The 25,914-nt window shown below is 41.6% G+C and overlaps 1 protein-coding gene across 1 annotated transcript in view; it reads right to left on the reverse strand.

Moving 5' to 3' along the window:
* The window catches only part of grm3 (glutamate receptor, metabotropic 3), a 108,845-nt gene that overhangs the window by 48,667 nt on the left and 34,264 nt on the right, over positions 1 to 25,914 (reverse strand). Inside the window, exons 2-5 of the mRNA XM_072435918.1 lie at positions 19,151 to 19,642; positions 16,609 to 16,752; positions 8,091 to 8,360; positions 4,527 to 5,109 (exon numbers count right to left, since the gene is read on the reverse strand). Coding sequence (XP_072292019.1) covers positions 4,527 to 5,109; positions 8,091 to 8,360; positions 16,609 to 16,752; positions 19,151 to 19,489 — 1,336 coding nt within the window. The 5' untranslated portion in view covers positions 19,490 to 19,642. The remainder of the gene's footprint in view (positions 1 to 4,526; positions 5,110 to 8,090; positions 8,361 to 16,608; positions 16,753 to 19,150; positions 19,643 to 25,914) is intronic.

Below are 25,914 nucleotides of genomic sequence, written 5' to 3' on the forward strand. Positions count from 1 at the left end.
TTATCTGTCAACCCCCCAATCCCGTCCGTCCCAAACTGCGCAGTTTTGATGCTTGCGGTCACGCTTTTTTTTTGGGTATAAGCCCTTTTTCCGAACCTGTGTCAGTCCCCAAGATGCTGCAAGTTTATTTTATAACTCTTTCCCTTTTATACGCCATCTGTCAGTCAAGGCTATCCATCGTCTCCTTCACTCTTTTCCTCTTTTCGGTCTCCAGGCACCGACAGACAAGCGGAGCAGGCTGTTATAACACACACAATCTCATTAGTGCAAGAGGGAAAGAGGGAAACGAAACATGGCTGCCCGGATTATTTGCTACAGCAGCTTGTTCCTCAAAAGCAACTTGTCAATAATTACGCTTGGGTAATGGGTTTCAATGGAAGCGGGATGACGATATAGTGTTGCAATTAAAGCGGATTTCCGTGTGTTGAGAGGTTGGAGGCTTTGGAGGACAAAAGATGTGTGGTGTTCATGACAGGACTATTAACAAGCTCCGACTCTCGACTGACTGTTATTCTCCAGACTGGATTCTCAGGAGTGTCTTTTCAGCCACGCGTCTCCAAGGGCCTATCCAGGTTTTGCTCAAAGGAAGCATGAAGAAACTATTCTCAAAACATGGACGGTGTGAAATGCAAATGAGAATGTGATGCAACCGCTGGTAAATCCCATAAGACAAATATACGTATATCTCTCAGTCAATATTAGCATTTCAATGTGCCTTAATCTGAATACAGTGGTCTATGGTGTACATAAATAAATCAAAGGCACATAAAGCCTACATCGTGCACTCAAAATTGCACTATGTAACTTTTTTTCTGGTGGGGTCTGCCAAGGGTTTGTCTTGTTTCATGGGTTTCAGTCACTTTTAACGTGTTTGTTGTCAATGCCATTTTGGGACATCACTGGTTGTTGTAGCCCATCTCTGCTGTTATAAAGTCATGAAACTCTCACTGAAAATGAAGACCAAAGATTCGGTTTTTGATCTTATCTGCAGGCGAGGCGCTGAGATCACTTAAAAGCTTCTAAGCTTCCCTGTCCACAGCGAACGAACGAACAATCACTCAGAACATTCAAGAGCTCGCACTTTGTGCCTGATCCTAAAATATAGCACCTGGACAGTTGGAAATGAGGGTAATGTTAAGTCTTCAAGTAGCCTAATAACAATTCTGTCATAGTCATCTGGACATTGTTTTTAGTTTAGAAAAACAAGACATTACGAGTCATTCTCAATCTATGGATTGAGTTTGAGAGCTTGGGTTACTCAGCTCCTACTCTGGGCTGTGTAAGCCCTGCCCACTGAGCGGAACTTCCTGAGCAGGGCCTTTCCTGTTTATCTAATTGTTTGCTCTGTTTCAGGTTTCCTGTTAAACTAATCTTTGTGGTCCTAACACAAAGATTAGGATCACAAAGATTTTTTGTTTGTTGTGAACAAACAAAAAATCATGTTTGTTCATAACAAACAAGATTTTTGACTCCGGCTCAAAAGTACTCGTGTAATGTGTCATAAACATCCTATTGTAGATGGCTGCAGTTCCCCATCCCTGATGAGTACATTATTAGCATCTGAATGGCTGGGGTTGATGCCACCCCATGGCTTCAAAAGTCTGTGTGTATTACCAGTAAACTGAACCTAGAACCTAAAACCTCCATTTCTGTTTAAAGAGGGATTCTCTTTTTTAAAACAAAAATTGCCTTTTTAAGTCTTCTTTCAAACCATCTTTTCTCCCTGCTAAGAATCTTCACATGTCGTCAAAGGAGTGGTTTGTGTCTTTAAGATGAAGATGCACGGCGCTCTGTGGTCCTGAACTCGAGTGTCTTCTGTGTTGATAAAGCCTCATGTGCAGTGGCCGTTTAGTCTCACTTATGTAACGCTCTTTATTGCATAGAATAAACTACATTGTTCTGTTTTTGTGTAGGCATCTTGTCTCTCTTTTAAGATAAGATAAGATAAGATATTCCTTTATTGTCCCACATGGGGAAATTTCATAAATTAATTCATCATTTCATAATTAATAAATCATAAAGTGTTGCCGCTTTAAAATAAACAGGAATTTTGGGCTGTCTAAAACTCCTTTGTGGACAGCACTGATGCAAGTCTGTAAAGCCTGGAGTGTTTAGGGGCCACTTTAGACCACCGCTGTTCACTGCAGTGCACCATGACCAGCGTTTAACAAGCACACTCTAGGGACAGGGACAGGGGGACCTGATGGAAACTTATTTTATTGTACGTAGTAATTCAAATACATAAGTAATCAATATTGGAATTGTACACCAAAAATCAAAAAAAAAAATCAGAAAGGAAAAGTTTTTTTTTGTTTTAAAGTTGTCATAGTATTGGCTTAAATAATATATAGCCTTAAAGCATTTGGACATGAGTAACAGTAAAACGGTCCAAAACAGGCCATGCCAAGCATTATTAAGACATCAATAATGCACTAAAACCAAAATACATTCCTGTTTTGGACCAAATCCCTGCAGTTACAGTTGATTTAATAGACACCAATATTAAGTTAGTAAACTTATCCTATTGAAATAAAGTTTCTGTTGTTGTTGCTAAATCACCGGATTGCCGTGGTCGTGGTCCGTGGAGCTGATTTTTTCTCCCACTCCAGCCCGTTCACAGCCTGGTAAACAAAAATACTTTTATCTGTTGCCCTGCTATAAGCCATGCGATGCCATGGAGTCCAAAAGTAGCCAAAATTAATCCATGTAATAGGAACTAACAATAGTTGAATTATGTAAATACACCATATATACACAATGCACTCAACAGATTTTCATGACCTGTTTTACTTCAAATTAGAGGATTTAGTGAAATTCCAAATCTGATAATGTACAAAGCCAGACATAAATATCCAAAAGATGTTCAGTGAACTAAAGCCTGTCTCGACACAAGCCACAGAGGGACAAACAATCATTTTTCAAAGGCGTATTCAGAACAGGGAGTGATGAATGATGGGGAGACAGCGACCTTCCCCTTTGGAGTTTGGCAGGTGTGGATATGTGTCATTACCCACGCCGGGACGCCAAGAGAACAACAGACACTCTGCTACTGTGAGATGTTTAGCGCAATCCTATTACTGCAAATTGACCTAACCCTCGTCCCAAGGGTGTCGACAATGCCATTGATATTGATAAGTTCTAGTCACGTTCCAGAAGCCTAATACACAGAACGCAAATAGGTACTTGACCTTTGGAGGTGTAACGCCTTTTTATATCCTGCAATGCAGTAAAATGGAAAATATAAAAAATATATATAATTAGTTCTACTGCTAGTGTAAGTAAGGTTTTCACAATCATTACATAGGTGTAACTCATCCAATTTAACATGTGATGCCACAGTACATTCACTACAAATTTGCCATGTTGAAAGATAATTAATATCTTACATAAATAATGTAAAAGCCCCATCCAAAAGTAACTTTTGTTAAACAATAAAAACAATATTTCTCTTGGGGAAAATGAGTTGTCACACAGCAAAGGCATAAAACAAATTCAAAGATTTTCAGAAATGTTGGATTTTTCAACCATAAGAATATACTATAATAATGACTTCTTTTGACCAGCAGCTTAAACCCTGAAGCCCAGAGCTTGTCCCGGAGCAGGACAGATGAGCTCCTTCTGCTTTGTGTGTAACTGTCTTTTTAAATGTGTGAATTCATGTCATGCCACAGGATGCACTTACAGCATGAACATAAAGGAATAAACATATCATTTTAGTAAAGAATGTGGTATCTTTATGACAACAACTTTATTAGCATCAGTCTGACACAAGAAAACTGTTAGTTTCATGTTGAAAATACAAAGAAATAAAACACAAATTAATTTTAAAACTATGTGCTGTGTATAGAAGACTTTTTTTTGTACTGTTGAGTTAAATTATTTAGCAAGTCATTTAAAGTGATAATACATTGCTGTCACGTCAAGTACCCATAAGATGTCTTGAAAAGTTGATAATTTCTTACATATTTCTCACATTTCAAATAAGAGCATTAATGACAAAAATGTGTGTTGTGGCTTTACACATTGTTATCTTACATCTTATGTCAAACTAACATGAAAACTGCCTTACTAAAGTGCATCCATTATTGTAACATCAATGCTAGTTGTAGTCGGGGAATCCGTCCTAGACAAGCTAATTGCAGGACTAACCATGGATCTATTCAAACATCTGGATAGGGTATTTCTATCTTAAACCAGTCCATTAGAACTGCAGTGAGAAAACCCTCTTCAGCCCAGAAAGCCTTTTTCCCACAAAATAAAAAAACAAACTGCCTGTGTTCGACTGACAGGGACCTACAGCTTTCATAAAGGTCGGAGCTTATAGTGATTTGGCCTATTTTCTGACCACCCCTCAGCTCCACTCAGCAGCTGCACAGCCAAAGGGTGGAGCTAGCCGCAAAAGGCTAAACCGCCATTTTCCTGCTAGCATGGGGCTAACATATCGACCAACAACCACTCACTCTCACAAGTTATATACAGCCATTACAGATCATTTGTTTGGGAAAAGCATCCATAGTCCCTCTTACCTGGGAAGCTGACGTTGAGGATGAACTCGCGGTAGAGTCGTCGTCCATCCAGGGCCTTCATTGCGTCGCACAGGTGGGTGGAGTTAGCGCACAAGCTCCGCTGCATTTGATGGAGCGCATGGGCCATGGCGTACACCGCGTTCACAACAAACATGATTTTTGACTCCGGCTCAAAAGTACTCTTGTCTATGATTAGATCTTTCCCACATGGAGTTAAGTACTTCTCCCCCGCTAAAGAACACTGGAATCTCTGCTCCCAGAACTCCTTAAACCAGGGATTTCTATGATTCCGATGCGGGTTCAGACTGAGGAAGTAGTGGTTGAAATCCGGTAAGTGATTGGCGGCTAGCTCGAGCGTGATGGCCCCCTCCGCAGTGATCTCGTTTCCCTTGACTATGCTCTCTTGCGCCCCCCAGCCGTCGCTTGCCACCCAGATGAAGGAGGTGTTGAGGCGGGCGGCGGCGGCGAGGAGTTCCCTGGCGTCGTCGCTGCGCAGGAAGAGCACAGCCACGCGGGCATTGGGCTTCTGCAGCAGCTGACGAATCACGGCCTCGTACGACTTCTTAGCGTTAGTGCGCCCCACCTGGACACACGCAGAACAAAGGAGGTTATACACGACCTGAGAATACTGCTTAACTTCAAGTCCAAGTGTGTGCCCTCATCCACACCAGTCATTTTTAACATATAATGCATTACGTTTGCCCTTTAAACTTGCTCTTGAGAACCTCTATTTTGACATCTGGTTTTAGAACTTAAAGTAATACATCTACAGATAATTACTTTATATCTGTTGGGTTTTCCCTCGTGTGTGACTCTATTTGTATCATCTTGTGGCGGCACAGATTACATAGGGGAGATAAACCTAGCTTACCCCGACATGCTAATGCAGGTACGCAGTTGTAATGAACGTAAATTGATGACAAAAATGGTCAGAACGAGAATAGCGGGATTTAAAAACAAGTGCAAGAGACCTCCAGACGTCTACCTTTTAACGTAAAAATCTGGAGTGAATTTGGAGTGATTTCTGGCTCAAAGGGGAGAGAACTCACTTTGTTAAAAGGATTTATTAAACAAGCGCGATATGAGTGAAGTTAAATACAACTGTACAACACAACACTGCTCGGCCGAAAGCAGACTATGTACTGCAGACACAATAAATAAAAGCTTAATTGATGATTCGATGGAACGTAACTTGCACAAGGGCCGTGTGCTTTATTGTGGGTTTAGAAGTAATAAAGCTGTGTTTTTTCTAAAAGCACTAAAAACAAAGTAAGCTATCAATTGAAGTAGATGTTGAAATGCCATTTATTTTGGAGATCTTGATTGTCTTGGTTTAGTCCTGCTTTAGAGCTTGTTTAGAATAGCACTGTTTAAGAAGTGGTCCGATGTCATTCTAATTTAAACCTTTCCTCACTAGCCCAGTCGACCAAGACCTACTTTAATCCTACTGCGTTACTTTAGTCTTGTTCTGTTTTGGTTTTGAATTTGAAGTAGATCTGCTATAATCTGTTTTTAGTCATGTGACAGAGCGATATTGTTATGATATGTTTATATTTCACTGTCGATTTCTGTAATTGAATTGCACCTCATTGAGTTGTTTGTGTGAGTATCATAAAGATAAAACATAAAAGTGTGCTGCAGTTTTGTGATCCCACCCTCAACCCTTATAGCCTTTTGAAAAATCTGGGCCCCTGGAAAATACAGTCTAATATTTTAACATTAATGCCAAGGGTACTATGGAACATTCCAGACAATGGCATCTCAATAGGGAAAAGCAAAGAGTCATTCTGAAAAGTGACATTTTGTGTGTGAATTATTTTAATAGTGTAAATAAAAACAACAAATTCTTCACATAAAAGTGAAAAATAATCAGCAAATTTAAACTTTTGAAGAATAAATAAAGCTTTTGTCACTCCAGCTCGTTCTCTCCTACACCACCACCCGTGTCTCGCTCTAGTCCACGCTGGTGATATTTCTTATACGTTTCTCTCTTTATTGCATTGCTAATGTCTACCTGCCGGGCTCTAAGCTCTATAATTCATCTTTTTCATTAACTCCGAGCTCCCACATTCATCAGTGTCACTGTAAGTCGCCCCTTGTTGAAGTGACAGGAACATTGCTGTTTTTGAGCACATCTGATTAACATTAGCCACACCACACGGCCAGGATGATGAACACATTTGGCATTATTCAATCTACAATTCAATTCAGCGTTTCATCCTTGTTTATTTTGTGCAACGTGGATACCGCACTCTTTGACAAATCAGATGAAAAACGTGTACGATTTCAGGCGATCCTTGCTCTTTTCGGAGAGATTGCTCATCCCGTTGCTCCTCGCTGATAACGCCGCTGTAATATAAAGCGCATTTGTGTCGGCTAAGGCGGCGGGACTAAACTCGCCGCGCGCACACATTTAGCATGCTTATTTCGATAGCCGCGCCGCTCGCAGCCATACATCAACATCACCCCGCGCTCCACTTTCAATTTGCTATATCTCGCTTTGAGCAATGTAACTTTAAATCCACCCAGATCGGGACAAAGATACGTGCGTTTATCGGATTATGCGTTTGCTTTCACGCCTCGCCTTTTCTTTCTACTTTCTTTTTTCTTATTGCTTTATTAATTGTGGCATTGAGCAAACATTCGGACAGCTGTAGAGGGCAAGGAAGACAATACATTAAAAAAAGGAAGGGGTGTATGTGTGGTATAAGAGTGTATCCTGTGTATTGTTTTAGAAATACATTTTATAATAGTAACACCAATATTAATGCAAAAAATCTAAGAAAATCATAAAAGCAAGCACATTGTTTGGTATAAAGATCCCATTAAGCAGAACTTTAAAAAACATACCTGGAGCTGTTTTGTTTCATTTGCAAGTTTGAGTATTGCTAAATGCGCTGAGTCTCTAGAATGTTTTCTTCTGCTTTTTTAAAGTCCGTACACCTTCTTCCCTAGACTCATTTTGATCATTTCACCACTCTAAATACCGTAATTACAAAGCATTTCTTGCAAGTTTTAGCTAGTAGCAAATGTTTATAGCCTCATTTGAACTCCGAAAGTCCATTTCCCTCAACTTTTTGCCTCAAAATGCTCAATTCTGATGAAAACTACGGGTTTTCAAATGCCTATAAAAAAAGGAATGGATCAATGTACACAAAAATAAAACAATTCCCATTGAAAGTAGAGACTTGGACGTTTCTTTTGAGGTACAACATGTGGTAAACCTGCAGCACAAAGTTTTCTGTTGAGAAGTTTGTTGAGAAGTTTGTTGAAATTTTGCGAAATTTAGCAAGTTAGTGTCGAACAGGGTTGAGCTAAAAAGCCTTTGAAACAACTGTGGGACACTTTAACCAGGATGTTTACCTACAAATTATTGACAAAATGAGAGACATGAGAGGCTCGAGGCTGTGTGAGAAGAGGAAAAGTGATAATTTGAGTAGATAACTAATGACGTTAGCGAGAGACGAGAGAAAAACAGGAGAGGACCTTTTCATACATATTCAGGAGTAGTGAAAATATTGTCTCTTTCCAAACCCTACTTTACCAGTATTGACTCAGCCTGACCTTTTCTGACGTAGCGATGCAGATGTTCCTCATGCGTGCCTCGTGCTCAAAGGCCTCGATGCCGGTCTCTCCGTAGTCGCCCTCGGAGGCCACCGTCGACACGTAGGTCCAGTTGAAGTAGCGCAGGATCTCGGCCATGGCTTTGGCCTGGTAGAAGTCCGGTGGGACGGTGCGGGCAAAGTAGTCGTAGCGGGTTTTGTCGCTGAGTTTGGCGCTGGTTGAGGCATAGCTTATCTGAGGGATCTGAAAGAGCCTGAGGAGATTGGCCACCTGCAAAACAAAGACAAGATCATTTCAAATTGTGTGATGTAAAGGGTTTAAGGGAATATATTTTGACATTTCATCAGTTAGCTACAGTTTTATTTTGTGTTTATGTGTTATTTTTAGGGCGTGTTAGTCCATTTTACTTGTTCGATTGGGAACTAAACGTTGAAGGACCATTTTGGTGACACAAGCACATGTACAACACTGGAAAATAAGACAAATATTTATGATCCACATGAGAAATTACTTGGATGCAGTAGTTCCAAAAAGGCAATCCTTCAGAATAACTGTAAGGAATTGTGCTTTGTTGGTCATTTCATTGCTTGAGACGCATTAAAGTCGTGGATCAAGGTAATACATGACTATATTGGTCGCTAGCTCATACTAGAATAAATACATGTTCATATTGTGAGCACTGATTAGCCTGTAAACTGCTGTTTTTTTATGATGAAGTCCCAGAAACGATGATATACTTTGATTACATTAATTTCCTCCTCACTAAATGTCTCGTGATGCATTTCTCCCATTTTGATCGTCACACTGGGGTTTACTTTGGTCATGTTCAGCGTGCTACGGGAACTGGTTCTGGATCAAAAAGTGCAAGTTAAGCTGAATCGAGCCTGGTTAACATTCACCACAAGCAAACTGCACAGGAGTCCACTCGCACAGTCACAGTTCAGTCCAGTCCAATTTCACACCAGCCCGAATGAACCAGAGTTGCTAGAGTTCTGAACTTGACTTCACTTTAAAATAGTGACGTGTTGCCAGGTGCCCCATACCAACCGCCTAGACGTGTGGAGAACATTCAAACTCAACTCAGAACGGCAACGAACCCAGAATCTTCTCGTTCTGGGAAGACATACTGACAAACCGTCAAACCGCATTTCATTCTCTCAAAACTATTGCATCACAAGGGAAAGAGAATTGTTGTTGTGCGCAATGTTTTGGAGGCTTCGCAACCAATTATGTTTTTAATTTAGATAGAATTCCTGAATGCATGTACAGCATGGCAAAAGTACAACAAAGCAATTTCGTAAGTGCAGGCACAGACTTTATAGTACTGGACAAACAGAATTGCTCCTGTGGATGTATTAACACAGAGCTATTAACTGAATGATAAGCTTGCAATTTTATAAAGCTAGTGCACAACATAACTGGCAATTTTGCAACTATTTGGTTTTGCTGATGCTTGTGTGGGGCAGCGATTGTATGAGAAGTATAAGGAGTACAACATCGAAGAAAGGAAGAATCTATAGTCAGATCTGAACAAAGAGACGGATGTTGACAAGAATGTAAAGCTTGTAATGGATTTACTGTGCACAATCTGATATAGGGCCCTCGCTTCAGGCAGTATAAATGGTTACGATTTCATGTATAAGGGGTCTAGAGGTCCGCCTCAATACATTTTAGAAGGAATCATTTCAAATTGTCTTTCATCAAATTAATACCGATAATGCATATTAAGGCTGTACTGTGACCCTTATTGGATCCTCCCCCAGTGAGAGAACAACTGCTTTGTAACTTTTCACTTGCATTTAACAGAGAAGAGCTTTGACATTGTTGAGTTTAGAGATACCCAGAGCTGCCAGGGCTGAGTTTTATGGCTGATTCACACCAGCTTTGATTGACATGCAGAAATCAATCCAAATACAACTTGTGATGAGGAAACACTGTTGATTCAAGTTGATTTAGCATAATTTATCCACCATTTTTAACCCATTGCTATTGAATTGACATAAAATCATCTGCATGTCAATAGTATCTTGTTAGCAGTTCCTAGCTAGACCCGTCTCCATATCTCAACCAGGGTGTACTTATTTTGACCTTGAGGACCTTGATAAGGAATACCTCGCGTTTGAACTCTTACTTAAAACGGGCAACACTATAAAAGTGTGTAAACAGAGAAACGGCACTATCTGCATTATCAGCAGTAGGAACACAAAAGCTCTGGTTGAACAAAAGCCTGACTCATGCATTAGTTATGGTCACGTTGAAGTCTATATAATATTCCCTTTAGTGCTGATTGCGCCCGTTCCAGTGCGCTCATTACCATTTGAGTCACATACGCCAACACTAGCATTAGCTGCATGCACCGCGCGGGTACTCCTGGCTGTAAACACACTCTACGGACTCTAATCCTGTTACTCCGCGTCGTTCCGCCTTTTCCGAGCTCTCATTCGCAGCCCAGTGATGACTTGTTTTTGACAACATGTTGCAGTCTTAGAGGAATAGCGTAGAAAATGGGCTAAACTGGGGCGCGCAGTGGTTGTACTGATTTGGGCAGGTGAGTTAAATGTCAAGAAAGGTCGATTTGAAGTGCGCGGTGCTGCTAGTTGGCATGGGATTGTTGTTAGCTTAGTGCGCAGTGCTGATAGCTCATAGTCATAGAGAACATGAGCGGTGGATTAGCATGGATGGTATGGGAACTATCTCTTGTGTTTGGGTAAGTTTGTCTGTTTTGCAGGCTCAATAGGCTATGAATAATTCATGCACTATGAAACTATTCAAAACCTTTGCATTTTTGTCATATTGGTTAAGTAAAATTATGTGACGAAATTGACTTAAAAACAAGGTATTTGAAGTGGTTTGTGTGTGGTTTTGGTTATAACTTTTCTATCCTATTTCCATGGAAACAAACAGGTGGCAGCATAGACTTTTCAATTAGCAGTCCGATGGTCATGCTATCGATCACTTAGCAACTGGGCTAGTCTTTGAAGATTTGAAGGATTCTTGGAGCAAGTTAAGTCAAATTGAAAGTTAATTCACATACAAATGAATGGTGAAGCCAATCCCCAGTAGTATTTCATAGTATTTATGAAAGGTATCTGCTCTCCTCACCAGTGACATGTAAAAGAGCATGTTTATTGTCACTAGATTATTACCAGAAGTTTATTTAACCGGTAAGATTATTACCGGAACCTTCCGCAGAGAGAAAATAACTTGAGAGTAAAACAATTCCTCATGTCCAAAAATCAAATGCTTAACGTAAATGAGGTGTCACTTATCTATGTGTGTGTGGTTGTATGCACGATTACCATTTGTATTCATTACTAGACAGACAAGAGTGGTCTGACTGGTTTGGGGCAATGACGTTGTGAGTTTGGTTGTTCTCGCACTGAATATAAAGTAGGGATTGAGGTGACAAGGGCATTTGGACCATGTTTGGACTGGTTTTCTTTGGAGCGAATTGGGCCGATCTCAAAGTGTCTCCACTTTCTTAATTAGTCTATTTAATTGAAATGATTGGACAAGATAAAACGCAGACTCAGGTGAAAACAAAATGGTAAAATGCAGATGTAATTCTATACAATGTATACTGTATATCCTTGAACCCTTCTGAACTCCTGAGTCAACTTTTATCACAGAGCCCATATAGATTTATGTGGCTTGACTAAAATGTCATTATGGCTTCCCAATGAGCTTGGATTGTGCTTAGTGCTCCACCGCCAGCCTCCCAAATTATGCAAAGAGCTGAATGTGCCTCAATAAAAAATGTAGAGAAATGGAAACGAAAAAAAAAAATACTGCAGAGGAGGGGAGGGCTGTGTGCGTTTAGTGCTTGGAATGCAAGTCACATGCGGGCCCGAGAACGCAGCATTGGCTATGTAAATGCCTCCGGGGCTGTGGAATTCAGTTGTGCATGGTTAAACATAAAATAATTCCCTATTACTTCATTTAGTAGGAACAGAGGGATGGGCCAAGCAGTGAGGGCTGGGATTCTGCTAAGAATTGAACAGCTTTGAGTCATTGGAACGCAGCTCACATTCCAGGTCTTGTAAACACACCTCGGGAAGTGCAGGTGGAAACAACTAGAGGGCAACAAGAGTAGCACTGTAATTAAGTTGTGATAAGGCAAAAAAAACAACAACCCCCCCAAAAAAAAACAGGGAATAAAGTTTCCCGTGGGTTGCATGGTTGCATGGGTCAAACTGTGTTCTGGTTGCTTTTGAAATAGGATGGAATTTATTTACCGCTAGTTGAAATTGTGGTTGGACTCATCACAAAGAAAGCAGATGTATAAGTAACATTATGTCCTCTGATCACTAGTCCACATGTCTTATATCCATGAGGGGAATGTACTCTCATAATGTATGAAAGCTGCATACCCTGTAGTTTAGGCCTCTACAAACATGTTTTGAAATGCATGAGATTCTTTTGTTAGTTTTCAGATTAAATTTTTCTCTCAAATATTAATGCTCCTGGAGAGCATCCATATACACTAGGTATTAAAAAAAAAAAAATCTTACATATGAAAGATTGCATCTATATTTATCAATAGGACAATGTTTTTGATGTTGTTAAATAATTGTTTGCCTGTTTAACTGGAGCATTTCCATTTGCCTTTGCTTTTGTACTTACACTATTCACCACTAGAGAGCGTGCAAGTGCCCCTATGCAATGCCATACAACATAAAATGTCTCTTGGTGAAAAATAACTCTTTTTGGGGTGGGAAGGAACCCAATTCCTGAAGACGAAATGAGACACCAGACAAGAGGAGATCTCAACATCATTTATAATACATCAATTATGGAGGGGGGGCAACAACACAGGAAACTTATTTTGACCGCTTGTATCCGCAATCTTGTCCTTTCGGTCATTACCCTAAACTCATGACCATAGGTGTGGGTAAAACATAGATTGACCGGTAAATCAAGAGCTTTGTCTATCGACTCCATCGTCACAACAAAAATCTGTAGTCTTGTAGAGCCCTCAGTCAGTAGGGTCTTCAACTCACACCTCTGGGAGATCTTCTCTGAGATCCCAGGTGAGGCTGGGGACATTGAGTCCGAGTGGACCATGCTCTCCACCTCCATAGTCAATACGACTGCTCGGAGCGATGGTCGCAAGGTCTCAGGTGCCTGTTGGGGCAGCAACCCCCAAACCATGCTGTCACTCTCTGTGGACGATACTATCACCCTGCAGCATCTGGACTCCCCGGGAACCTATGCCAGGATCCTGTTTGTGGACTTCAGCTCTGCATTCAACACCACCTCCTGCTCTGCTCCAGGACAAGCTCTCCCAGCTCAACGTGCCTGACTCCACCTGCAGGTGGATCACCGACTTCCTGAAAGATTGGAGGCAGTGCGTGCGGCTGGGGAAGAATGTCTCAGACATGCGGCCTATCAGCACAGGAGCTCCACAGGGCTGTGTACTTTCTCCCCTGCTCTTCTTCCTGTACACAAACTTCTGCACCTCCAGCCATGACTCCGTAAAACTGATCAAGTTTGCGGACGACACCACCCTCATCAGGTCCCTCACCCTCCTGTCTACAGGAGGGAGGTGGTTCGGCTGGTGTCCTGGTGCAGCCGTAACAACCTGGTGTTCAACGCCCAGAAAATAGTGGAGATGATCGTGGACTTCAGGAAAGTCACAGCCCCCCAGCACCCCCTCACCATCTCAGACTACCCCATCACCACTGTGGACTCCCTCCGCTTTCTCGACACCACCATCACCTGGAACCTCAAGTGGGGGCTCACCATCAGGTCCCTCACCGGGAAGGCCCAGCAGAGGATGTACTTCCTGTGGCAGCTGAGGAAAGCCAAGCTGCCAGCAGAGATGATGGTGCAGTTCTACACGACCATCATTGAGTTCATCCTCACCTCCTCCATCACCGTGTGGTATGCTGGAGCCACAGCCAGGGACAAACAGAGACTACAGCGCATTGTGAGCTCTGCTGAGAAGGTGATCGGCTGCAGACTTCCATCTCTGCAGGACCTGTACGTCTCCAGGACTCTGAGACATGCAGGTCGGATCACAGCTGGCCCTTCTCACCCTGGACATGGACTATTTGAACCACTCCCCTCAGGCAGGAGGCCACTCCCCCTCAGGCAGGAGGGGACCACCTCCCATCACAAGTGCAGTTTCTTTCCCTCTGCTGTTGGACTCATGAACATGAACACTGCCTAAGCACCTTTCACTCACTGCACTGCTCACTTCTACTTCTATTTGCACTCCTGTTTGCACTACATAACCTTATATTTATTATGTACATATCATGCCGTATTTTGTATAGAGTGTTTGTCGTCTGTGTTGCACCGAACCACCAGGACAAGTTCCTATGTCTGTGAATTTTATGTTTATCGACAAATGGCAATAAACCTTTTTCTGATTCTGACTGTGATGCTTATTCAGAGAAACTGGTTAATGTTGTTTTATTTACTGTATAATATACAATATCTTCAAACAATATTGTGATGATTAGTATTGCAATTTACATACAGGATATTGTATGAAATCACGAGGTTTCATTCTGATCCCAAGCACAAGTTTCAAAAGTGGAGTGTATTCTTGGTGCAATTAAAAACTTAAAGGTACACTCCGTAACTCTTCGGTGGAGGATCTCTGCACCTGCTTGTTTTGCCACAAATATTCCAGTTTGGCATTAATAATATAAATTTAACCTTTATTCACTTACACATGTTTTTATTGTCACTTGCTTGTCTAAGTTTAATGCCGTATTGTGAACAAGAACTTCACAAGCAAAGCAAAAACCTCTTTGTGGAGTAAAGCTAGCAGAAAAGTAACATAGCACACCTTTAAAGTCTGTCAGAAAAAGAGAAGAAGAAGAAGAAGCCGTGATGAGGAGAGTTGAGAACAACAGAAAAGTGCTTGGACTGGAGGCAGCAGAGGCAGTCGGAGATTAGGGATTTAAGGAGTGATAGGAGGCAGCTTTTGTGCAGCCACAGCAGGGGAAGGCAGAAGGAGGGTTTATGCTAAACTATGCAAATGCATTGGCACGGCGACAAGAGCGACATGAGCTGGGAAACACATGGGAACGCACCAGCAACCAGTGGTACGGGAGAGAAAAGAGTCCGAAGCTAAGCAAATCTGGTTCAGATTCAGGTGTGGACCAAGGGGCGGACCACTTGGGAAATGAAAGCATGTCATGGAGGAGCAATCAAGGGCAGATTTACATTGGGGTTGTTACAAGAGGAATACTCGCTGAGAAAATCTTGCCCAAAACGTACATATATACCGTTCCACTGTGGTCAGTTTAGCCAAGATTGTCACAGGTTTAAATCATAAAGATGTAAAGTCCATCACCGAGGATTCCGCAGAAGAGGAGTCGGACTGCTTCTGATCCTGTTGGTGAGATGTGGAGGACAGCTTTGTCGTCTTGCTATGGCTGTTAGGAGGGTCTTAAACTGGCTTTCCTGCTTATGTGGGGTGAGTTTCTTCCTTGGTGCTTAATTGTATGGTTGGATGCTTGTATTAAGGGTCTGGATTAAGATCTGGCTAATGGGGCCGGCTTGAAAGAGTCACCTGCAATGGACAATCTCTTACCTGTTGAAGGTTAAGTGACTACGACATTCCTCATTTTGAAGACTCAAAACGTCCAGAATATATCCATACAGAAAAAACTAAACAGATGTAGATATAGTAAACAAATTGCATAAGCATGAAACCAGTTTAGATCACTCAAAATGCCTGAAATCAATAATACATGTAACGTTGCCACAGAAAGTGATGCAAATAGAAGAAAAGATGACATGGAGCATGGGCAAGAAAGTGTGCTTCATGTTGTGCAGAATAACTAACTCCACGGTGGATATTTCTCCCTGGTCACCTGTGGCTCGAGGTGCAGTGAGGAGTTAAGGGTCAGTTAAAGGTCAATAAATTATGCAGAATAGACACAACGCTGGGGCTGTGATGTCATCATCTAAACAAAAGGTATGTATATGTAACAACATTGTAAAATCCTTGCACTCTGTGTAATTTGCATATACTTGAAAAAATCCGTGTGGATCGGATGCACTTTTTGGACACACCTGGACTCTGCTGTGTGGACAGGGACTCAGCCACTTAGCTCGAAATTAACCAATGCTGGACGGCAGGTGCTGATGTTTTGGCAGTGAGGATTCAGATCAGAGAACCCTTTTAGATTCCCCAACTGGTGTTCTATCTGTAAATGGATGCTCATCAGTCCTGGTCACATCTGCAGCCTGTTTGTCTGAGGCAGTAGGATTTCTCCTTCATTGGTTCTCCTAAAGGTTTATATTTTTTCCACAGTTTTTCTTTTAGTTGAGAAGGAGGATCTAAGAACAGATAATGCTGTAACTATTGGTTAATCTGCTCCTCTATTATTGACCTATGACAGTTTCATCATCTGATTCTCTAACCTTCTGTTGGTAAAGTCCTGCTTAATAGTGATAAAAAAAATTCTAAACACCCTTTGACCCAGTTAGCTCTCTTATCTCGCCTGATCCACATTGTTATAATGTCCAAGTGTTGGCCAATCAGAGTGAGTTATACCTGTATGGACACACTGCTGAAGGAGCCACCAATGACCCCTGCGATGGCCAGAGGGCTGTCATCCTGCAGTGCGTACGAGCCGTCAGGACAAATGAACTCTGTGTCGTCCACTTTGGTCAGAGACGCCCGCACAAACTCCAGGGCCTGGCACAAACACAAAACACACTTTTAGATTAGAATTTAACCACTTATAACAATGATGAGTTCAAACGGAAAATGTGTCATTTTGCCGCCATTTTCAAAACCCTCAGACATCAGATGGCCTCTGCTGGCAAAAATGAGAACTACCACGTTTTCAAGTGGCAAATTAGCAGCATGGTTAAGGTCGAGTGTGATCTTAACACGTGGATGCTTTGTGTTTAAAGGACTGTAAATGATGGGGAGTCGCCCAGCAAAGGTGAATGGACTCAAAAAGCTATAATTGAACACAGTTCAGAATGTGTCATCCTCAGCAAATGTAACTGAAACATAATACTTCATCTTCATCGCAAACATTATTTATTTAAAACTTTATGAAATGTTATTGCTCCTTTAAAACATTTGTCAGAATCAATTTGGCAGTTTTATTTAAGCTTTCATCAGCCAATACTTTAGGCCAGACACTACAAGCAAAATTCATTTATTTTATATGTTTGATTTCTGGTCAGTTTGCAGCATACACTTTCATGTGAAAACGATTAAATTGTCCAATTAGCACGAAAAAAAGGAAAAAAAAAGAAAAAGTGATATGGTTGGGATGAGGTTTTTTATACTATATATTTGTTTTACTCTTGTAGAAATGTTTATCGGAACTACAGCTTGTAACTGTCCAACAAGTCTCACATGTGCGCACAAAGCTTCTCTATACAAACTCTCCTCCGCAGCAGCAGCAGAATCATCAGCCTCCTCAGCCTCGTCAGCCTCTTCTTTACCCCGGGAGATATTTCCCTTCACTGCAGGGCCATCTTTACCTCGTGGTTGTGGTTGAACGATTCAGTAAACGTCCAATGTGCCTCACTCACTTCACATATGGGTAAAAAGTCAGTGTTGTTTTTGCCGGCAGATTTAACCTCGCCAAGTGCTTCTATCGAGGTGCCATATGCTCTTTATTGTCTGTTTATTCTCAATCATCTGCTGAAAGCACTGGGGATGCAAAAGGCTTCACAAATGAGCACACACATATAGAAGCTCACGTTCCACGCTGCGAAAAAGAAACGTCAAGCATTGGACACACATAATTGTCTTTTCTGAGCTTTTTGCCACATTATAACATTATTCTTTCATTAAAAACACGCCCGGAGCTGTATTTAGCTTCCTTTACGCTTGTTTCATTCATTGTGTTTACAAGGAAGTTTCAGAAAACACCCAGTTTCACATTTGCCAGATTTGTGACATCAAAAGTTGAAATTCAGATGCACAGTTTTTAAGTCCATTAATCATCGGCAAACTCATTTTCAGCATTTCTCAGATCACCTTCATTACAACTGTGTGCTTACATTAGCATTAGCATGTAGAGGCAAAGCTAGCTTTTGTTTTTCCACATGCTGTAGCTGGCGTGCTAATTCTAATCCTGATGAGGGAACGCCTGACTGGTATTAATCTGTACTTTTCAATACAACACTTTTTAATAACAAATACAATACAAATAATTTTGCATGTCTGTTCGTCAAAATAAGAACCATAATTTGAACCGTTTTGACATGTGCCCAGAGTGACAAAAAGTTAGGAATTCACTTTCATAATATGGCTTCTCATTTTAAGTACAAATATCTACCAATGAAGAGGGAACAACGTATTTCAAATTGAGAAACTACAAAGTAAAAATGACTCACATTATTATGACTGTGTTGAATTTGTTTTTGTGCAGGAGCAAAGAGAACTTCCAGCTTTACAACACAGTCATGAATAAATAATGGGGGTCACGCATGTACAGTGTGTGATATGAGACTCAAGGCACCATCTGTAAATAGCTTAACAGTAATAAAAAATATGAGTCTCTTTGTACAGATAACGGTCCCTGAGGGGAGCATTGTCTTTTGTGTGCGCCTCATTTCCCTCACAGCAAAAACACAAAAACTCTTTTTTTCTCAACTTCAACTTCAGAAAAAGTACAGCTAAAGTGACAAAAAAATGACGAGAAGTAGTTCATAAAGATTTTGAGTGAAATGTAATTATATTGATGAAGGATTGTGCTAGTTTTTGGTCATCTGAACGTCCTTTATAATTTTCCAAGACATTTTATCTATACTTCAGTCATTGCCATAAAAAACTCTTCAACTCAGCTATTTCAACTGGGCCCCAAATGTATGGGAAAAAAACTATGTATTGCTTATTGTTGGGTAGAAAGTACAGATACCTGCTCTCAAATGTAATGAAGTAAAAGTAAAAATCATCCACAGCAACATTTAATATTGTAAAGTACAATTCTTTTTACAATTTGTACATAGTAAGCTCTCTAAAAATAGATACATGTATGTTGCTATAATGTCCCAATGGTAAATCACACATTTGTGCTGCAGTTCATTCCTCTCCACCTCCACACATATCACACTTGCTCACGTACCTGCTCCAGAGCGTAGGTGTCCCGCGAGCATGTGTCCAGGATGTGCACCCCCAGGGACACCCCCGGCAGCACCGTCCTGTCCTGGTTGATCCGGTCGATGGCGAACAGCATCGCCTCCAGCCTCTGAATGCCCCGGGCTTCGTTCACGCGCCCGCATTCCTCTATCCCGGCCCCTTTCTCGTGCACCGGGAACAGCCCCCCCAGCACCAGGTCGCCCTCGATCCGCACCTCGCGCTTGGACTGACCGGGCTCCCCACCGCCGCCGCCGCCGCCTCCGCCCACCGACAGAAGGACGGTGCGGAAGGTGGAGAAAAAGAAGAGGAGCAGGGCCGGCACCATGATGGGGTCCGGCTGTGTCAGGCGGGGGGGCAGCGGTCGTTATGGGTCTGTCGTGGGATGGTGGTGGTGGTGGGTAGTGCGTGGGCCCATGAAGCGGTCAGAGAGAGCGGGGAAGGAGCACACATGGGGGCACACAGCATCTGGGCATCAGTCCTGTGAAGACAGCAGGACAAAGCGTTATAGCGGAGATGCTTGTGTCGACTGGTTCACTTGTGGAGTAGATTAGTACAATGTGGACGTGGAAACGAGCTACAAGGAAGCTACACACGCAGCAGGATGAGAGAATGCAGACTTGGGCTGAAAATAATGATAAAGAATTCTCACCAAACGCTTACGAGATCTTGTGATGAACTGCTCTATTTTCCTAGCTGCTAATTTATATGCAGAGCCCATGTGTGTAGCAAAACACAGCTAGCACACGTTAGCATCAGCTGTTTCCTGTTTTGCGTCAAGATTAAGAATGTTATACTTCCAGTGGATAATGCATCTTATATTATGCCTTACATAAAGAGTAAACAGCAAAGTGGAATAAATGTAGTAATGGAGAATGAAAAAGTAGTAGTGTCCTGTTTCCTCTAGCTTTAGCTTCACCTCACAGCGGCACAATTAGCCTACTAAACTTTTTGTAAATTGCTGAGATTGGCCTTATGACTAAAAAATAGGCTATGATTCATTATATTTGATTTATTAAGAACATATTAGTTATGTTTGGGTGCCATCGGTTGACCCTCTCTGGACCCAGAGCCAGGACCAGGGTTAAAAGAGCTTTTTTAAACCGCTCCTGCACAAACTAGTCCGGGATATCACGGCCGGTTGAAACGTGGCATGACTGTACAAGACTCAAGCAGTGTGATGGTGCTGACCACTTTAACATCCTGCCATTGTGCCCTTTGGCAAAACCAATTTACAAAACGATGACACTGTTCGATCAGTGGCAGTTGCAAGTTCTTTAAATTGCCTCTGCTACACAATCCTGGAGAAAGTCTGTGATCATGAATATATTGCATTGTTTTCATCATTACATAAACTTATACATGTTCACTGTTTATGAAATGCACACCGCACCTACTAGTTAAACGATCAACAGATTTACAAAACGACTTTTCTAACACATTTGTAGTGCTGCCACAACAATCAATACAGCAAGACACAATGGTTTCGCTGTATCACAAAGTAGCTTCAATTCAATTCCGGTTATTTTTCTAACGCCCCACATCCCAAGTAAATCAATTAGAAATGGCCAACTGTGGTTACGACTGCCAGCTCACAGTAAGTTCAGCTTTGACTCCTCTCTCTTGATGCCTATGGCTGTTATTATGAATAGTCCCAGATCAAGTCTTCACCTGCACACTATCCAATCCCCATGTGCCGCTGTGTAATGCATTCACCCCGCTTACTGTATTCACACTTTCTGCACGGCTCCAGATATGAAACTTTTGTGCACAGTTAACAAGCGCTCAAAGAGGTTTCTGCTCCACGGACAGAGCGGGGCGTGACTAACAAGAGAGTGCCTTTGTTTCGTTTTTTTTTTCCGTTTTTAAATCCAGTTCTGCTCCTTCTATCTGCTGCGTTCTCGCTCTCTCTTTCCACTCGTAAAACATGTGTGCATAAGCCAGCTTAGACATCCCCCTCATCCCCGCCCCCAGAACCCGCACCTCTAATCTCATCTCTGATCTGGCGTCCTCGCATTTACCGCGACGTACAAATCTGCCACGTGTTATCTGATGCATCAATCCCCCTCGGTGCGTAATTACAGAGCAGAGTTAAATTGCCTTTTCTTTTTTTTTGTATTATTCATGAAAGAAGTTAAATTACAGCGTCGGGGACAAGCGCGGCTGATCCTGCTTATCACGGACCACTCCACGAAGCGGTGTAGTGACAGTTCCATCCTCTCGTCGCGCACAAAGCTGGTGTTTAATAATAATATGGCAGCAGAGTGAGGATGCGCTGCCACTACTCACAGGCAATTAGTGCAGCGACGCCGCAGTGGCTCTAGAGGGAGCTGTGATATGGACCATTGCATGAATCTGCAGAGAGATGAGCTCGTTTGCATGAGACGTGCCGAATAGACTTTTGTGCGTGTGATAATTATGCCCTAATGTTTCGAGTAGTGTTTGTTTATTTTCACGTATATTTAAAGGTGCTCTGTGTAACTTCTGTTCCACACTAGGACATTAATGCGAGACACGGCAGGTGATTGGAGGAATCACTTACATATAGAGAGATTTGATTTTTTGTTTGTAGTTTACTCACATAACTGTAAGAATATTCATTTTTAATCATGTAATGTTAACATAGTGACATTAGGTATTTTATGTTTAAAAATGGCCATTAGTGCAAATATGTGGAACTTTTAAATCAGAAACATTTATTTAGCCAGATTTGAATTTGTTTGAGGGTGCTAAATTTCCTTTTTTAGACTTGAAACTAGATCAGGCCTGAACTTAGGCCTGGACAATCCACCAGAAACGTTGCATTGTATTTATGAGTAACTGAGATGAAAACAAACCTGCTATATTTGCTCTCACTTTCTGTTGGAACAACAGCCGTGCAGACTCTATGTCGTGATATGTCAAATGGAAGCATGTCAGTCATGAAATCATGCAGTCACAGTTAGTGGCACAGTGGCTCGGTGGCTAGCACTCACACCACACAACAAGAAGGTCCCGGGTTTGATCCAAGGAAGAAGCAGTTCTCCCCATCTTGGAGGGTTTTCTCTGCATACTCCAGTTTTCACCATTAAAGGAATGATAGAGGATTTTTTGCCGATTTGAGAACTCAAGCGACTGTGCATGCGCACACTCACCCCCCACCCTCCTGTTCTTTCCATCTTTCCATCAAACCTCGTGCATGAGCACGCTACAGCTGCCACACCTGCGTTTGTTTATTAGCAAGACAGATTGCATGTCTCCGCAGATTTCTGTCTCTTCTGAGCTCGAACACAGTCTTTCTCTGTCGTCATTTTGGACTGTTCACTGAAGGAACTCGCTAAACACACTCCGGCATATCAACCACGCATGCTCAGCCAGGGAAACGTGCTGCTATCCTGGGAACGAGCCTGCTGGTGTGCAGTAGGACGCAGGGAATAATTGACAAGTGGGACAACTACTCAGCTGTCCACGCCACGAGGAAATGAGACTCAGATTGCGCGCCAAAAATCCTCTTTTATTCCTTTAACCTAAAGCAGTGTTTCCCAACCTTTAGTGAAGGAGAGTCTGACGGATCAAATTTTATCATTTTATTTTAACCTTTATTTAAGCTGGTAAAAACCTCTTGAGAGCGACATCTCTTTTTCAAGGGTGACTTTGATGAGGCGAGCATGCAAACAATGGCAGGACAGCTCCTCCCTTCAGCAGCACTGATCTAGTATAGAAGTGTACCGTCTGGCCTGTCAGACCAGTGCCATCAGATAGAAAATGACTTATGATGGCAGTCCAAACGCCTTGATCTAAAAGCAGTGTGCAGGGGTCTCATTATGAAGCTTAATGTTCTACTAAAAGTGTACGCACGGACAAAAACAAAATCAGCTTTTTCTGACCTGCAAAAGGAGATTTTTGACTAAGACTCTCACTTTTTAAAGGTCACAAACGTAATGTGGAAAGTCAAATGTAAAATGTGTTTACATACACAGGCTTTATAAATGTCTCGTCCTGACACGCTCAAAACTTCTTTGTACACGAACAGTCCACATGTCACGCATCATAAATTAAAAAACTTTGGTGTCAAGAGCATTAAACATTTAAGTGTAGGTAAATAGGCTAAAAGTCATAATGTTTGCCAGAGAAATACTGGAGAGTTTAAGTTTTCACTGAAGATCTGCACGCCGGTGTCTCTGCTGTCTCTCTGTCTCGCTGTCTCCATTCATCCTTTTACTCTCTGTGTGTCAATCAAACCTGTGTGTTTGGGTCAGTTTCATTCATAACTCAATTTCCTTACATGGTGAAATGGAGGCGTGACTTGAGGAGTGGAGGAGGCGTGACTGGAGGCCGGATCATCATGTATGATCCATGAAGAGGAAATGATCGAAATGATAGTTTGGCTTTTGTCCTGATGTACTCTTTTAGTCAGAGTTATGTAATGTTTTATAAATGAGACTCAGATGACGAACTCGGACCACTGAGAGATTATACTTTGCTATTTGTTTTTAGATTTTAAAAGAAAGTGAGATTGAAATAGTATATGAAATATTTATAATACATTTTACATGCTTAAATATTGCGTACAGTTTGTAAAGATGTACCTCTGATTTACATGAGGCTGATCTTAATCCATCAAAACTCCGGGAGGAGCTGAGTGGTTTTGTTGTGACACTTTACAGCTTTGTAAAAGTTAAGCTTCAGTCTTGTGAGAAAACTCGGATGGAGTTGTCACATCCTGAACATCTTACCCGTGTGCCCGTGTGCCCGTGTGCCCCTGCACAGCCACTGCTCGCGACACCTTTCCAACAGCCTCATCAAAAACCAAACAAATACATATTCAATCACAAATATATTGACATAGTCTTTTTTATACTTGTACAGAAAACATATGTTGTGAAATATTCTTAGTCAAAATGATATTTCAAAAACAATGCAAAGAACAAATATCAAAGTAGTAAAAAAGTGGGGTTATTCATGCTATTCGAAATATAGATATTTTTGCACTGTACAACTAACACACCCATCTAAAAACTATATCCGTTTAATTTAAAAAGTGTTTTTCTCTGTTTGAGTACATGAATATTTTGTAATCGTAAAAGCAGAGTGTTTTCTTTGTTTGTGTGTTTGTGTGTGTGTGTCAGTGTGTTTGTTTGTGTGTGTGTGTGTGTGGGTGCGTGTGTTTGTGTTTCTGTGTGTGTGTGTGTGTGTTGTTTGTGGGTGTGGCTGTGTGTGTGTGTGGGTGTGTGTCTGTGTGTGTGGGTGTGTGTTTGTGTGTGTGTGTGTGTATGTGTGTGTGTGTGTTTGTGTGTGTGTGTGTGTGTGTGTGTGTGTGTGTGTGTGTGTGTATGTGTGTGTGTGTGTTTCTGTGTGTGTGTGTGTGTGTGTGTCTGTGTGCAGGTGCGTGTGTGCTGCAGGCATAGGCCTCAATAGGCCTCAGGAGAAAGCAGCACCAGGGTGACAGTCTGACTCCCAAACTCGATCAGGACCAAGGAGAGCGCCACAAGCTCAACTTTTTAGTTTGATTTTGACCTGGGTTTTTTGTTTGGTTTCAAAATAAAACATCTTTGAGGAGATATTATGCATGACTGACATTATTCAGCTTTTAAACATTGTTCCCTCATTAAAAATAAACCTTGAGTTGTATTTATCTCCATTAATGCTGGTTCGATAAATCCTGTTTAATAAGTCCTCTCCTTTTGAGCCTCAGAAAACACTCGATTTCAAATTTCATAGTTTGGTGACGGCATAGTTAGAGCTCCTGGATCTTTTGCACTGTGTTTAAGTCAAAATCATCACTCGTCTGAGCGTTTCTGCGGCCAAATTGCATTCATTGCGACTGCATGCTTGCACGTTAGAATATTGGGGGAAAGCTAGGTTTGTCTATCTTGTCTGTGTAATTCTCTCTGCTTCCAGTAGACGGACCTCTAACTCAATTCAAGACATGAGAAACACTTTCTTCAGAGAATATCATGTGCTGTTCTTCAAAGACACATTATTTTAAGTTATAAAACATGAGATGTCAAAGCAAATGTGCAAGAGCATATTTAAAGGACAAGAATAATACAGATAATGCACACTGTTTGTCCTTGAATCTTGACTTTAAGTTTCTTTTACGTGCGGTAAAAGTACAGGACAGCAGTTCAAAGTCAAATATTAAAACTTTAATCATCCCAAAAAGTAGCGGTGTGTATCTTCCTGCAGCTATAACATTATCAGAGCGGTGCACACAGTGGAGAGTCTATTACAGAGTTCAGACATTGACACGTGTGCCTTCTGCAAACCCTCACACAAAAGTTTAGCCTCTGGCACATGGGTCTACAAAGTCCACACGCTAACTTACAATTTACTGCTCCATTCTTTCCTCCAAAAGCATGCCAAATAATACTTTGGAAAGTGCTCTCTCTTGGAACACTAAAAATAAATGTCTGTTCATTATATGCTCCTGGAAAGTGCCCAAAGCTCGCCGCGCATCTCCAGAGAAGCCACGGCCACATAACACTTTATCTTTTATAATGACAAAAATGTTGCCAAGTGTGCCCCGGATCTCAAAGCCGAGTGCTGGTAAATACCTCATGGTGAGCTTTATTCTGAATGTTCTAAGACTACTCAAAAAGGGTCAATCAATTCCTTTGCACTTCACTTGCGGCAGTGGGGAGTGTGGAGCAGTCATTTTTAAAATGTCATTTCTACACTTCAAGCTTCTTTTCTTTTTAATATTTTTATGAACAATACTGATTCATTCATTGCCTTGGGCAAGACACCTTGGCTCTAGTGTCCATCTAGGCT

The sequence above is a fragment of the Eucyclogobius newberryi genome, unplaced genomic scaffold, assembly GCF_026437365.1.
Source record: "Eucyclogobius newberryi isolate DKJ021-1_F unplaced genomic scaffold, fEucNew1.0.hap1 SCAF_7, whole genome shotgun sequence".
Lineage (NCBI taxonomy): Eukaryota > Metazoa > Chordata > Actinopteri > Gobiiformes > Gobiidae > Eucyclogobius > Eucyclogobius newberryi.